Raw genomic sequence first — 17005 nt, 5'->3', positions numbered from 1 at the left:
CAGTAGATTTCTTTCTGAGATAAGGCAACTTGTCTATTACCAAAATTCAAAAGATATACAGAATGACTGGAAGTAGCCCAATAACAAGACAACCCCTCCTACAACACCAAGCCTTAAACATAGGTTTTTCCATTCTTATGTAGACTTGTAATTCAGGGTGTGAGTTTTCAAGAAATGCCAAACATCTCATTCCCAGGGATGCTGATTACTGGAGAGCTTGCACAGTAGGAAGGCTGTGGAGAGATCCAGTCCTGAGCAGTGGGGGAGGCAGGATGCTTCAGCAGAGCGTTCAGCTGTAGTAGGTGCAGCTGCGAGACTTGCAGGTTCATTCGTGTCTTGTATAGACTCCTGTGAGTCCTGCATTCAGAGCCTAAGCAGTCCAGTGGCCATTTGAAGACTACAAGTGACATTTTGGATCCCCACATTGAAGGCCTTGGCTCTAAAGGACCCCCTTCCACCAACAATCCATGAGAGGTTGTGCACAGAGGTAGGAAAAGTGCTTAACCAATGTGTAAGGATTGCATTTACTCTGAAGTTCTTATTGGGACTGTTCTTTAACATGAAATTACTCTTCATCCTCATAAGACATTCATATTCAGGATCATATTCATTCATGGCAGAGATGAATCCATCAGTGAAGTATCAGTAATCACTTGCTTTGCAGTGAGATAAGTTTCTGCTGGCTGGCATGCCCTTGGAAAAGCGTGCTGTTTCTTGATCAAAAAAGGTAGTTCCCAGTTCATTTGTGGCAAGTATTTTTTTTTTTCCTTTAGAACAAATTTAAATGTCATATTTATTTCTAGTGAGATTGTTATGGGGGTACACTTTAAAAGAAAACAAAACCAAAACAGTTTGGGTAGAGCTTGTGTTTCTGCATCTTAAGCATACTGTGTTGTCATATTTATTTCTAGTGAGATTGTTATGGGGGTACACTTTAAAAAAAAAAACAAAAACAAAACAGTTTGGGTAGAGCTTGTGTTTCTGCATCTTAAGCATACTGTGTGTTGAACAGAGTAAATCTAGACGACAACAGGTACAGAGGTAGCAGCACAATGTTGTGATGAAGCACTTCCACAATAGCAACTTCAAGCAACTTGAACTTCACAGAATCCACGAAAACATTCCTGTTTAAAATGTGCTTTGCAATAAGAACATCAAGCTTTTCTCTTTCCCCTTCTAACTTACTGCAAGCACAGAAATCATTCTTTTCTTTAACTAGGACCCAGCCTCAGTCTTGCTGATCTACATTTAGTTACCAAGGCCATGGAGCAAGGTGAGCATCCAGGTTCTCAGCTGGAGTCAGTGCAGATGATAGTCTCTAACAAGAATAATCATCAAGGGTCCACTTTGCTAGAAACACAGCTGTGACAGCATTTGCTTCATTGGAGGAGGAAGATTCAACTGCAGACCTTGCCCGTGGCTGAAGAAAAATTTCTTTTTTCTTTTTTTTCCACTGGAAAATGTTTGCATTTATAAAGCAGGTAAATTGGTAGCTTTTAAATGTAATTTTAATGCTGTCAGTTCATAAGTTCTGGTAAGGGAGAAAGTTTCACAGCTCAAAGATGAGGCAGACAATTTCATACATTTAGCATGAACTCAGAAGGCATTAGCGTCTCTGACAGCAAAGATAGTGCTTGCTGTGGACTAAGGTTGCTTCAACCAAAATTACATAGAAATATATATACTAAAAAAATAACCTTTCAGAATTACAGACATGAGTTACACGTAGTCTATGTAGTTAAATCCATTTTTTACTTTGGAATTAGATGCCTGTTTTTGTGGTGATCCAGTCACGGAAATAAGTCACTCGCGTGTAAACTCCAGGTTTATTTGGCTTAGCACATTCATCTCCCCAGCTCACTATTCCCACGAGGTACCACATCAGTCTAGAGTCTGGAGTAACCAGTGGTCCCCCAGAGTCCCCCTAGAAAAAGAGGAGGGGGAAAAATTATTTAATTGATCAGAAGAGAAAATACAATTCTCTGTATGGACAGGAGGGTCTATCCTATAAGAGAAGTTAACAAGCAGTATTTCAAGAGCAGCCCTTTGTGCTGAATCCAGGCTGTTTCTGAAACTTGAAGTCTGTGGCATTTTCCTGTTTGTCAGGGAACCTCCTGACCTCTGTTTTGGTAAGAAACCTAACAAAAAGCTTCTGTTCTGTTTTGTGATACTCTGCTTCCCACCTGCCTTGTCTTCTTATGGAAACACCAGTACAGGCAGCAATCTAAGAGAGCATGAACCTTTTTTTAAACAGGTTTTAATAGTAATTGCTATTCTTAAAATAAACAATTTTAGTCACTTTCAGCAATAACATTTAAAAATTAGCTTAGAGCTCCTTTTTGCTTGGAGCTTTCATCAAGAACTTGGTCTTCTAGTTAGATGATATCTCCTTAAGGTATTATCCACTTCCCAAGGCTCAATTTTGATACTGTTAATAGTATGACATGGTAATAATAATTAAACTGGAAACCTTACAAACTGAGAGGCAATCCTCACACAACAGACCAAATTCCCCAACTTTCACCAAAACTATTTACTGAACTAAACAGCAGTTGTACCCCTCTGCTTAGGTCTTTTCTGTGCTGTGCCAGGAACAGAGGAATGAGGTTCCCAGGCTTACTCTGTAGGGAGTTTGTCTTTGGGCAAAAATCTGTAGGACTAGGATTAAGGGAAGAGTCTGTATTAAATCAGCACTTTAAGAGTAAAATCTTTTAAAATAACATAAATAGGAATTATGTTTTTAAAAGTTATCACTATGGAAATATTTTTGTTTGAACATAAACATTTCCTTACAACAGTTGCAAACCTGCAGCATGTGTGTTTCCTTCCCATTCTTTTACACCTACCTTCCTTATAGTTATCTTTATTTCAGACAGTTTTCTTTTCACTGAGCCAAGTCTGTTACCAAAGATCATATTGTAACAGATCTGTTATGATATGATCCAGTCCAGAATTTAATTTCAGTGAGTGACAGTGCATTTTTTCTTGTAACTTAACATTCTTAGCCTTCTTCCTTCTCATCTCTACAGATGTCTGGTGTTAGCTACTTAAGACATGTAACTTTTAGCTCATTTTAGTATAACAGCTCATAATTAGTATAGCATTTAGTGCTATTTAAGAGACTAATACACTGTCCATTAAGATGTAGTCAACCAGATACTGCAGTCAGCATTAAAATGGTTTTCCTTTCTAAATTTCAGCTACAGTTACCTGACAAGCATCTACTCCTCCTTCCAAGTATCCCGCACACAACATCCTGGGTGTTATATCCCCATCATACACTTCTTCTCTGTTGCAAGTGTCTGAGTCAATAAGTTTCACTGTTGCCTCCTGAAGAGCATTTGGGGCTGGACCTGAGAGAAAATACAATTTGGGTATTTATCAACACAATTACTTTGCAGTAGTTAATATACAGGAAGAGTGTTTAATGTCCTCTTATGGAGGACCAGCTGGACTTGGTTTAATGTGGAGGTTTTGTTTGTTGATCTGCCTAGGTCAGGCCCTTAAGGAGAATATACATAACATCACAGACTCACTTAGGAACTGTACCATTAAGACTGAACTAATGATCACATGGTACACAGCACCTTAAGTGTAAAGCCATATATTTTACACATATTCCATAACACAAATTCCATGTTCCATGAACACAAATTAGGCAGAAATTTGAGCAGATGATACAAAATGAAGACATTTTGATTCCATTGCTACATGTACTCTTAGTGTGGCCTTGTAAGAGTGTGAGCTTGGGTAATTCACAGCTCACTCTGCACATTCACCTGAAAGCTCACAGAGTTATCTGTAGCTTCTGACTAGTGCTGGCAAAATCGTTTTTTGGGTTCTCTATAAACACATGCATGGCTGGACTACCTGTCTTAAAAATTTACAATATGACATGGAAAGGGTGGGAAAACAGAAGAGTCTTTTTTTTTTGCTCCAGACTGTGTTTCATCTTTATTCACTCCAGTTTTAGAACAAGAAACTGATGCCTGCAACTAAACAAACCTATTGCAAACATTAGGCTTGCTGTCATATCACATGTGTCTACAGAAGTCATATCAGCTCACTCAGAGCTGCTGTTTATGGACCATACAGGGCACCTGGCAGACTCAGGACTCACCATCATTGGTGAGAGCTCCCCAGCCTGTGATGACAGCGTAAGTATTGTAGGGAAAAGTCTGAGATGGCTCTGGCAGACAGACCCGGTGTATGCTGCTCGTGAACTCAACTCGTTTGGAGAGCTGCACAAGCGCAATGTCGTAGTCATGCTCTGGGTAGAGGTACTTCTCATGGATGATAATTGTCTTGACTGATCGCTTCAAGCTTGGTGGCTTCAAAAGAGCTCCAAAAGTAGCAGTCCACTTCTGAGGGTGAGTCATGCTGAAAAAGGTAAGAGTGCTGTAAGTATTTTGCTGTAAATATGTGTTTGGGACTTGAAATTTGCAGAGTACCTTTACTGTAAAACTCCTTCAAGCCAGCTCCATACCAGAAAGTTGTGGCATCCCTCACTTTCCGTAGCAAAACTGTGGGCTGCTGTTAGAAGAGAGCACTCCTGCATTCCCTCTTTAGCCATGGTCCTGTACTCCTCCCCTGCTCCTTGTCCCTATCTAACCATTGTGTGGCCATAGGCTGTCATCAAATCCTAAAGCTCTTCTGCTGTGAACTCTTCATTTCCCTTACTCTGGCACAGTGATAATCTGTTCCATCTTAAAATACCTTGCAGCTTCATAACTGCCATGCTTTAAACAAAAAATGCTGGGAGTGCATGGCTGAGCAGAGGGGCAGGAACATGGGATGGTAATTGCTGGTAGCAGTCTGCAGTAGCAGCAACCCCATTGTAACACGAAGGTATACATTTAAGAAATGTAAAGTATAACAGGAAACAAATACTCCACCATTTCACTCACCTTACCTTTTCAGCACTTTTTTGGTCAGTACACCAAGTGACTATTGATTTTCACTCAAAAAATTGCCAGTTCTGCTCTGAGGGCCAGTCTTTAGTTTCTCATTGAAACATCCAGCTGATGAGCCTACTTAACTCTGACTTTTCCAAAATTGTTTGTCTGGGAAAGAGTCAAGAGTGTGGTGCAAATCTGCAAAGCCACACAACTTGATACAAAAGGGGCACATTCTGCTGCAGATTCTAAGATGGGCACTTACTCTCTGAAGCAGTGAGCTGCAGACACCAGCCATGTGTTGCTGATGAGCGTTGCACCGCAGCGATGGATGTTATTGTACTGCAGACTGGCCTGCCACGGCCAGTCCCCGGTCTCTGCAGAAGACAATCCACCAACAATTCGCAGCGAGGAGGATTTTGCCATTGACTTGACTGATCTATTCTGCCGTAACCCACAGACTGTCAGAAAGGACAAAGAGAGTATTAGCTATTCTTCTGTTTAGTAAATCCTGCGAATGGCTGTGGAAAACATACGTAAAATTCCACATCATCTATCTTCTGTAAAAATGTATTGTCATCAACAAGAAAACATACCTTCCACCAGCGCCCCCAAATCCGAGCTCCTCATGCACAACCCATGCACAGCTGACTATCACCAAAAGCCATGATGGTCAAACATTCAGGCTTAGCTGTGTGAGCAGCCCAACTCAGGAATCAAAACATTCACCACACACCCAAGACAATTCCCAAATAGAGGCATTGCCAACTTTAATGTCTCAGGTAATTTCTCATTAGGATAAAATATGAAAAAGGCAAACCCTAGAATGGGAATGATCCAAGTCATGGGGTTTTACCATGCATGCATGCAGATTACATCAGCAAGATGTCACCTGGAGACAGGCAACTGATCACCACAGTCTGCAAGTGGACCCGGAGAGGCACTTCAAGCAAAGAGCATCACACTACTCCAACCAGAGATGACAAAAGGCATGGATACCTCCAGCATGGTATGCATCCATGACACAAAACAAGCATTTTTATCCAAACCCAGAGAGAAATTGAAATATCCACAGTTTCAGCTATTAAACTGAGGATATTTAGGAGCAGCTGAAGCTCCTGCATAGCTTTAGAAACTTCCTCAATGAACAGACCTACTTCAGCTGTCTTCTCCCATCCAAACAGCATCAAATCCATCCTACCTGGACCAAGACCCACTAGTTTTCATCCAGGTCCCAATTTCAGCTAGACATTAGGAAAGTTGACACACAGGACTATCCCAATTCATTGAAAAAGAGACAAAGATGAGAATTATTTTCATAGTGACCACACAGTCCAAACCATTGCTGCATGGCTCGTCTCCCAGACAGTGACCTGGGAGGGGGTCAAAACAGAACTTGGTAATTCATCATTGAGGAGCTGGCAGCCCCAGGGTCCATGAAGTCCTCAGAAGTGAAAAACTGGAGCCACAGAGAGTGTTATCTCATCCCTTTCCTGCTAGGATCTGCACAGCATTATGTTAACAGTACTTCATGGTCAAAAGCGGCTGGAATAGCACAGCAGACTGAAAGCTGTTCATAAATTTAGAAGAGGAAAGAAAGGTTACACCACATTGAGGAGTTCATGAGCTCAGTGTAGAATCTGCTCTCTTCTGATATTTAAAACCAAAATGAAGGAAATCAGTGAAACCTAAATCTACCTGTCCAAAAGTTTTGTGTAACAGACAAACTTCAGAATATACTATAGTTCATAAGAATGTCTTAAAAAACATTTTTTTTCTTTCTGAAAGCTCTTTGTAATCCTCAGTAACTAGTCCTAAAACTGTATAATTCTACCAACCACCTGAGCAGTCAATGTTCAAAACACAGGGAATAAACTCAGTTCTATCAGTGTCCCAGAACACCAGCACCTACATCAGACCCAAAAAGTGATGTAATTTAATCTTCCATTGTTTGACAGCTTATTGCTAAGGAACTGATCAAACCTTCTCAGAGTTAAAAGAAACACAACTTGTAAGCAAAGATAGCTTTTATGACTATTTTATCTCCAAGCAAGCTGACTTCTTTCTCTGAAAACTTAAAAAACAAGGTATCTCTAAAATAAGGTATCAGTATCTAACTCCTACAGCAATGCTTTGAGAAGACCAGTCACATTTCCATATATTTCCATAAGGAACAATTTTGTGCTGTCAGCCATTCCAAAGTCCAGAACAGTTTGATTGTAATCACAGGCTGATGTAACTTCTACAAATTTCCTTGTGGTACCTCTCTCCTTTCAATGGGTGCTAAAGAAAATTACGAAGTCCCAATTTCTGAGAGTACAAGGTCACATTCATTAGACAGAAGGATGAGGAAAGGCTCTTAAGGGCCAGGAAATGTACTCAGGGACTCTTGACACTAATTTTAAAAGTTGAAGATGAGATTTCTGATGTTTTAAAAAAGCCTCACTTACTGTCATTGAAGATGGCTTCTGCTCTTACCGGCTCCACATCTGAAACAAAGAAACAAACAAACAGTCAGGGTAAGGCCAGGCCAGCACACACAAGGTTCCCCATCCTCATGGTCATTCCCCCAGCAGCTATTTGAGTACAGGGCACACAGGAGGCATGGCTGAGGGGGCTGCTAGAGAAACCCAGGTAGCCCATATGTGTTCATATTCATGTGCTGGCTGTTGGCCTCCTCTGCAGTCAGTGTTGTCTGAGGACCAGGCACTCATCCTGCCCATCCTGCTGGCCCCCGGTGTTTCTGGAGGGGAGTAAGACAAAACACGTCTTGTATTACTCAAGATATACAATTTTGTTGGGGAGAAATTGTTATGGTGGAAATTTTAAAGCTACTCTTATTTGCAAAAAAAATAAAAAAAAAAAAAACAACAGTTCACATATTACATCCAAGAGAGGGCCAGAGAAGATCTGGTACTCTCCAAGAGATCTGTGCCCTCTTTAAGATCAGAAGGCACTCACTTCACTGCAGCAATGGAAGTTTACAATAGCAGTGGCTCACTCTCCTTTCTCCGTCTTATTGGTACACTAATAATACTAAAACAGATAGTTCATAGCAATTTATTGCATGACACAGCAGGTTCTAGCAATACATTCCCTCCTTTAAGATGCATGTTGTATGTTTACTGAAAATATGGCATGCCCATGCTGACAATAACAAGCATTGGCTCAAGGTTTAAATCTATCCCTATTCTTCCAGAATGCTGTTTTTCACTAGAGCCACCACTGTAGTTCCCAGCATTTGAAACAATTTAAAAAATAATACTAATTTCTTTTTTAAAATCACAGTTTCAATACAGTTTTTTTCATTATATAGTGATCCTATACTAGTGTCAACTTCATATTTTGTGTCTGGATAGGCTTTCTCAGAAAATCCCTATCCTTCTCCAATTCCTTCCTTTCTCTTTGCTGCTACACAGAATATTACCCTAGTTTTGAGCCAAACCCACACCAAGTCAGGAGGAGTCTCTTTTGAATGCAAAGAGCTCTGGCTCACACTTGTCACCTGTTGGGTTTGTGTCACAAGTGTTTTGCATGCAGGCTTGACACTCCCTCAGGTATGCTGGGTGAATGGTCTGTTTGCAATCCACCAGTACCAGACGTGTGCTCACTCATTTCTTAATATGACAGTAAGCAGATTATGATAGAATAAAGGAAACAAGCAGAACTCCAGCACACGTACAGCTTGTCTGCAGGGAATGTTACAGACCAAAGGCAGTGCTAGGGCTTCCATGTGGGTGCAACCACTGCTTTATTTTATAAGGATGGGAGATGAGTTAAAATTGGACATTTATGTAGCACCACAGTCTAATCACTATAGAAGGAACTGAAGTCTTATTCCCTATGAACAGGAACTGTTCACATGATGAAGATAATTACATTTCACTGGTGGGCGAGACACAACTTCCAAGGTGCTCTTTCAAATAAAAGTGCTCATTTGTACTTTCTCAATTCATATGAAAAAAGGAAGGAAACACTAAAAATACATGTGATTGTGCACTTCAGTAACACTAGTTGTATTCTGTGAATTTCCATGGATAATATGGTTGGTTGTCTCCTAGAACCCTTACATCAAAATGGAATAACACTACAGAGCAAAAGCTGGGTCAGCAGAGGGATTCAGCGGTGGTGTAAACATTACTGTTTGCTAAACTGTACTAAGGCTTTGGCCACTTCCCCTGTATATTTACATTGGCTAGAAGTTCTTCGAAAAATCTGAGCCTACTTGTTTCTTCTGATGCTCTTTATGATGAGCATCCAGTGTTTTCCTAGAAATTCATACAACCTTCAGAATTAGTTCAACATTTGAGTCCCACCAATACTTTATGTCTGGAAACCAACAAATGTAACTCACAATGAAAGAGGACCTTTTGCCTTTTGACAACAATGTTTTTTAGCTTTTCTCTGGGTGGAGAGACATTTACCTCATAATTCATAATTATAAAGCCTGCAGCCAATTATTATCACTTACATTATGTTGCAAAGCTCATTGAGAAGACAAAAGGAGCAACCAGCTTGTTCAAGTGCAGTGCCGGAAGCAATTCAATTGGCATGTTCCCTCTGCAGGGAGTTTTGCTGTGAGTCACAGGTGCTCTGCAAGGCACCTGTATGTATCTTTGTTTGCCTTTTTATGAGGCACCTAGAATAAAGTACAAACCTCACGTGGGCAAAATTTTACCCATTGCTTCCAGCTGGATCAACTGCTGTGTAATTGGATACACAAGCCTTCCATACACACACTGCCAGTCTGTGCAGCTCTGAGTGTCAGCATGTCTTATATCACTGCTATGCAACTGCTATACTCTCCTTCGCATCCTCTGCTGAAGGAAAAAGGCCAGTGATATCCTCTTTTAATTACTGTTAGCAAATTCAGTGCTGTATTCACTAGGATAGGGTCCCAAAAGCAGAGCACATGAATGTGTTTGGAAAACTGAAGTAACTGACCCTATTTTCAGATAAGCTGAGCCCACAGCAGATCAAAAGCATTAGAGTTACATGATACCACTGGAAATAAGGTGGCTTACTGGTTTACCTTGTTAGGGGCTTGCCTTCATTTGTTACCAGCTTCACATTTTGGCCTGTTGAAGAGCACAGATGTTCATATTGTGCCAGCCAATGTGTTGCAAGCCCTGCCTTGAAGCAGTCACTTGTAAGGCACGAGAGAAAATTTCACTGCCCTGCTCATTTACTAGTTGCCCTGGTTGTTTGCACTACCAAGAAAAAGCATCAACTAGTAACAATTAAAGTGTCATATCTTGTCCCAACCACATATGGCTGCAAAAGTATTTGTTTGTGCCACATTTAGGAAAACAGTGTTCAAGCTTCTACTGTAAACAAGTTTGACTTGAACCTGTGCTGAATACCTGTAAAATGGAGCTTGCTAATGAATTCAAGCTTGCTTAACTTTATTGATAAAACAAATGTCTAAATTAAAATGGCAGCAATCTGTTGAAATCCAGCTTAGGGATTCCATCTCAGAAGAGCGCTCTGTTCTCCAACTGGACAAGCAATTTTGTTAATATTTTTATTTTACATATTTATTAAACAAAATAACTCTAAAACACGGGTAAATTCTTAATTTCTGATTAACTTGTACTTACTATTTAAGGCTAATAAATTATCAGTGAAGAACTTTTTTACTCCTCAACATATGTATCTGAGCAATCTTGGAAGGAAATGTTCATAGTTAACTGCAGAGTGAATGGGACATCTTATCTGTGAGGGGTTCAGAGGTTCCTATGGAAAAATGTGCTCACTTTGCTACATCTCTAAATGATGTCAGTGTCACTGCATCAGAGGAATCAGTCGTGTGCCCACCACCTCATTTCATTTTATCCACAGAGTTCAGTGTTTATGTTAAAAGGAAAAGATCAGACAGAACTCTATGACGTAAGAGTATCAGACATTATATTGACATAGTGCAAGCAAGGCAACCAAATTAATTATTCGGGAATATTATGCATTTTCAGCATAGAAAGGGCCAGAGATGGCTGCAAATTTAAAGATGATAAATGCTTTTTACCCAATTACATAATTTCTCACAGGTGCTGATTCATAAAAGAAACTTGATTTTCTTTATAGGTTTCTACACTTACAGATTTTCTAGATGTGGAAACATAACTTCTAGTCTCAAAAGCAAACTGCATGTTCCATCCTCTACTATATCAAGTTCCCGCGTCTTGCTGGTCTAAGATGTTTTTTCACACAGAAAAGGTAAGGTGGAGATTTTCTTAAAAGGGATATGAATGGAGGAAAGGATTGTAGACAAAAAAAAGAAAAGAGTATGTTATTCAATACTCATAACACATTCTCGGAAATGCATTTGAAGCACAGCTTTGGGAAATGCTCCAGGGAGCAGAGGAAACATTTTTCCCACTGTCCTTTGCCACATTTTAATAACAACTTTCTTAAAAGGAGTGAGAATTACAAAATTCTCAGCTACATCAGAAACAGGGGCCTCGCCCAGAGTTATGCAGGATAACAACTGCACATGCAGACAAAAAGAGGATCACTGGCAAGGTTCAGTAGGTCACCAAACTGGGCGGCTGAGAGGAATGTCACAGAGTGCATGTCCTGCAGTGCACACAGAGGTGGGGATAGTAGCTCTACCCTAATGCTCTTTAATTACAGGGAAGACCACAAAGGTCTGAAGTACTGAGGGAAATGGGAATAAGAACAGTGAGCAGCAGATTCAGTTGTGTTCCAAAAACTGTATCTTAAAGGAACTGCAGGAATTTCACGAAAGATGGCAAAACATGAGCTTTGGGTTTAGCAGGAAAGGCATGCTCTTGTGTGGTTACATAGTTCATACATCCTAAAATGTCTCTCCACTAATCTTGCAATATTCTCACTGCTCGCAACAGGAATTACCTCTCCAGATGTATCCTTGTAGAAGTAGCAAAACATGGCTTAGAGACAGGTGATGCAATTCTCATTCCTTCAACAGAGTAGAGTAACCTGATAGAGACACGACTGCTTTGGCCTCTAATTGTCACTGTCACCCAGCTGTTCCCTCCCTGCTGATGTTCACTGCACCTGTCCTCACATCTGTGCCTCCCTCCACTGTCCCCCATCAGCATCTTAATCCTGTCCATGAGGCAGACATAGGTCCATACCTCGCAGCTCCATCTGGTTGTCCTGCAGCTCGAGGAGGGATCTGCTATGTACCAGTTCTGTAACAGGCACCAAAACAGGTAAGATTTTTAGCATTACTTTTTTTCCTGACCTACAGTCATGCCTGAGCTGCAATGAATGTCTTACTACAGTAAAGGCAGCCCAAATTGCTCTCCACCGCTGCAGACAAGGCAGGGAAAAACCAAGGTTTGAGTGAGAAAATCAATTAAATTAATGTATCTGGGTCATGAGAAGAGAGGTCAAGATGACTTTCTGCTTAATGCCTTTATCACAAGCATATCCTTGCAAAATACTAATTTTAAAATACATTTCAGTCCCTCCCATTTCAATCATTCTCTCTAGACTCTTACTGAAATGTACCACCTTGTGCCAATCTAGTGACCTCAAAGTGGAGGAATATCAGATCTCCACTGTTTCCCAATGTACAGATACATGTTCTGTTCCACTCCTGAGAGATGCTCTTGTGGCTGATAAAGGGCAAATATCCAGACTGCTCCATACATTATTTGACATGGAACATTCCTCATCAACCCTGTCAGACACTCATCTGCATGACTCCCACAGAAGACTAGATAAAGAGGTAAGAATCTGTCTGCCAGGTTCTGTACTTTGTAGTTAGGAGCTTTAGCAAGCCCCAGATTCCAGATGGATAGAAACAATAACAGCTGGCTTGTTGATCAAAACCAATTCATGACTCATTATTCATGGTCAAAACCTTTGGCTGTGCAACAGATGGGAATCCTTCCTACTCACTTTGAACAGTGCCAGTGATCTTGCAACCAGCTTCTTTCTGACATCAGAAGTACATTCCCAAAAATACATTTTGGGATACTTCCAACCTACCTGACAAAGGGAAATAGTCTGGCAAGCTGCTCTACACTTTACTTAATACGGATCCAGGCTGTCAGGTGACTCCTAACCAAGAAACCCTCAGGAAAATAAATCAGCCTTGCAGGAGAACTCTTTGTTGCCAGAGCTATACAGAAGGCAAACTGCAACATCTTCTTTCAGTGCCAGTGGAGGAGCAAGTCCTAACATGGGTGTTTCCAAGCCATCTGACACTTTGATATCTCACTTTGATTGCCCTTGCACTGCTCTTCAGGGAAGGTTTGCTGAGTTCTTCACTGAAAATTTGGCTTCTAGTGGGGTTTGTACACAAGTGCGAAGAATTCTATCAGTTCTTATTTTCTATCAAAATCAGAGGGAATGTGCGGATGTAAACCATCCTTGACCAGGGGTCTCTGATGTCTAGATAAATAAGAAAGCAGGAACTTCAGCAATAATACATTTGAAGATACCCTGACAAAAATGTATTTTTGCAGTCCTGTGTAAAGAACACCTGCAGTTTAGTGACAGAAAAATCAGAGACAGTGTTGTGTTGTTTTCCTTGAAGTTCTGCCCATTTTCTATTTTCTCACATATGTATAATGAAGCTTCTTTCTGTTTTATTAAAAAAAAAAAAAAAAAACTAGGAAAATATTGTCAGTATAGACTTTATCGCATCTTTATTCCCAATCCTCAGGAATGCAGATGCAAAGCAAGTTCTACCCCTGGTCTGGCAGACTGCATAATGTTGTAGTGCTGATCTGAACTGCAGCTTGAAGGTTTCAAGTGTAGCACCCAGTTTGGAGGAGTTTGTTGGAGCTGATTCTCAAGGCAAATACTTGTGAGTGAAGCGCAGGTTGAGACATGGTGTTGAACAGCAAGGTGATTATTTCGGGGGAGGAAGACTTAAGGAGGTTCCCTTTATCAGACTCCCCCTAGTATGTGATATAAATGAGTTCCTGACCTGGATTTGTTCAACTAGTGAGCTATGCTTAGCTAAAGTGAGCTATATCATGGCCCCTAAATTAGAATCTTTTGATAAGGTGGTTACAAAGAGCAGGTTAATGATTTTTTACAAGCCATTATGAAAATGTCATTCTGAAAATGCCTTAGGATAAATAAGGATTCAAGTTGGCAAAAAGGTAAAATGAAGCAATATTTAGAAAGGTGCCTGCAGAGCATGGAAAAAATCTAGGGCTTTTTAGGTTCTATGGTTTAAATACTAATAGTGGACAAGATATTTCAGGAGGGGAGAGAAAAGTAGAAAAGGAAAAACCTAGATTCTTCTCTGGACCTCTAGGATCTGTTGAAAACTGTCACTTCTCCCTGGTGTGAGAAATGAGTTTTATAAATTGAGACCAGCACCTCCTCAAAAAGCACAGGAGCTCTCCATTCTACTCTTCTCCTGAATCCACCTGAAATGGCAACACCATTCTGGATCTGGCCTAAGCTTCATAATACTGCTGAAATCCTATTAGCAAAGAAAGCTCAAAATTTTTGTTTTTTGGACAGCCTTTTATTGTTGTCTCTTAGAAATTCCAAAGTATTGTTTATGTTCCTTTGTGTCACTCATAGCACTTGCACAATGCTAGTCCTGTAATGAGTAGCTGACCTGTACAGTCAGTGTTTTATGGTTAGGCTGGGAGAGCCAAGAAAAGCAACACATAGTTTGTCACACAACATTGATAAAGTGATATAGATGCCATCTCTTAGTGAGACTATTTAATGAAAACATTGCAATTCAATTACATTAGCCAATTTTTTAATTAGCTATTAGTGCATTACTGTAACATTCCTGGTGCAGTTCAAGGTCAACTAAAATAATTTTGATTTGCTTCCCACGTTTACCAGACTGAATAAAAGCAACTTGACTTGATAAAATCACAGTCCTTTTTAAACAATATTTTTGTACTCTTTCCAGTGTTATTCTTTACGTAAAGCATCAAATTAAATTGAAGATCCAAAATTCACTAACTCATCACCCAACTGTATAAACAAAACCAAATGTCTTTGAATCTCTCTGATGCCCATACAGTATTTTTATCTGGGAGAATTTACATATGCACTTTGTTGAACAGGAACTACTGGCATATAAATAACACTGCAGGGAAATGGTGACTATTTGCCTAGAGGGATGTCACCTATCATCCTGAGCCATTCCAAAGGGGAAGTCTGGTTGGCCCATCCAGAAACAATGGGAGCGTGACAGCTCATATTTGAGTTCCATTGCATTACCACAATGCAAATATGTGCCCAGTTCAAGCACCAAGTGGAGGAACAAGAAGTTGCTTCTGCTCATTTCTGAGTGGGAGGAAGTCTGGATCCATCCAGTATGGAATCTGGCCCAGGTATCTTGTTCTGTAAATACAGCTGTCTAACCTCTGGTTCAAGTAGTCTGGTGTGGAACAGCAAGCAGCAAGCACCCACCCTATCACTGTACTGTCACCCCTGCACTTAGGAGCAAGCAGTTCTGCAAAAACAAATGGAGCAAGTTTCTGTCCCTAGCTGTCAACCAGCAATTCATCCTTGAAAAGTTTGACACACAGAAAAATTGCTGACTATATATAACTGAAGCCAAGACAGAGACAAATTTCTAAACCTGCACAAAAATTCTGTAGCAGAACCAAAGTGTAGAAGGTAGTGCAGTTAATGGTCAAGTCCTGCAGATTTATGTCTGCTTTGTGAAGAAGGGGGTAGAATCCCTAGCTGAGAAGTCATGTAGATAAGAACATTATGCCTTTCTTTCCCTTTCCTCTGGGGAATTTGCAAGGATATTGACCTTCACACCAAATATTATTTTTTCAGTGCATTGGTTCTTTCCCCATCCAAATATACTTCCTGCATTTTCAGGCTCCATGACAGTAACATAAAGTTGGTACTGCAGTTTGGAGGAAGTCTGAGGCTGTACTGCGAAATGACAAAGTAACTGCTCCCAGTTATCCATATTTAAGATATTTTTCAAAGATTTAGGGGGGTTTGCCGCTGATTTTGATCTAACTTAAGGAGCATGAAAGACTGTCATTCAGACACAGTAACATCAAAAAGCTATCATCAAAAGGTAAAAACCAAATCCCATCAATCAGAAAATGGAAAGAATTACTTTTAAGAGAAATGTAATATACTTACTTGAGACGGTGGAAGATCGGACATTTATTCGCAGAGGCCCTGTGTATTTTCGCAGGCCCCTCCGTAAGATCTTTCCAACTCTTTCCCGCAGTGCTTCTCTACAATCCGTAGAGGAGAACCAGAATGTGAGCAAAGCCTCTGTCATCACACCATCAGTATCTGGGCTACAAATCAATGAAAGAGTCTCGTTACCTCCAACCCACTTCTGCATTTCTTAGCTTTTATCTTAGCTCCTCTAGCAATGGCAATGTAACATAAAAGATTTAATACATTTTCAAACATTTGTAAGAAGAAATTTCCAAAAGAAATCCAAGAATGTTGAATGGTCAAATGCATCATAGGCTAGAAGGTGGCATGATGCTTTCTGTGAACAAATGGCCAATTTTATATTAGAGTCTGAAAAGCAGTCGCTGACTACACACCTGAGACAGAAGAGAGGAAGGATGAAGTGATCTGATTGCAATGAAGAGCTGGATAAACAGCACTTCAGAAACATGAGGTAGGTGATTAGCAGTATCTACACAGACCTTTCAATGGCCCTGAACACAGAATAAAAATTTACAATCATCATCAAAAAGGTACTTGGACCTTTTTGGGAGGTGGGGAGAGACCACACAACCTAATTCCACTGCAGCAACCTCTTGGAGAATATTCCTAATAACCTCATGTTGTGCAACAATAAATGAAACTTGGCAGCATACCCACAGTATATTTATTAAAGTCAAGGAGATGGATGACAAAAGGGGCCTTTAACACCTCATTGAAAAGTTCAAGCAGCACACACATTGAGAAACACAATTCCACAGATTTAATGTAAGATCAGGGAAAGGAAAAGGGAGAAAAGTCTTGTAACAGGCTGAATTCACCTGGTAGTTGTATTTCATTTACCTTAAAGCATCAGATACTGCAAGAGATGGAATGATAGACTACAAACATCAAACTGACTAATCTGGCATAGTAAATCTTGCTCTGTACTTGCACATATCTTATCCCTGGTCATCACAAAGGGAAGGTAAGGACTTGCA

At 40.3% G+C, this 17005-nt stretch overlaps 1 protein-coding gene across 1 annotated transcript in view; it reads right to left on the bottom strand.

Moving 5' to 3' along the window:
- Positions 1–1762: 1762 nt before the first annotated feature.
- LOC120502772 (transmembrane protease serine 11E-like) overlaps positions 1763–17005 on the bottom strand; it is a 39524-nt gene continuing 24281 nt past the window's right edge. The window contains exons 5-10 of the mRNA XM_039710537.1: positions 15981–16144; positions 7346–7384; positions 5161–5356; positions 4121–4380; positions 3211–3353; positions 1763–1924 (exon numbers count right to left, since the gene is read on the bottom strand). Coding sequence (XP_039566471.1) covers positions 1763–1924; positions 3211–3353; positions 4121–4380; positions 5161–5356; positions 7346–7384; positions 15981–16144 — 964 coding nt within the window. The remainder of the gene's footprint in view (positions 1925–3210; positions 3354–4120; positions 4381–5160; positions 5357–7345; positions 7385–15980; positions 16145–17005) is intronic.

This window comes from Passer montanus, unplaced genomic scaffold (genome assembly GCF_014805655.1).
Source record: "Passer montanus isolate IOZ18808 unplaced genomic scaffold, ASM1480565v1 scaffold23, whole genome shotgun sequence".
NCBI lineage: Eukaryota > Metazoa > Chordata > Aves > Passeriformes > Passeridae > Passer > Passer montanus.
This window is presented reverse-complemented; position numbering and strand designations above follow the sequence as displayed.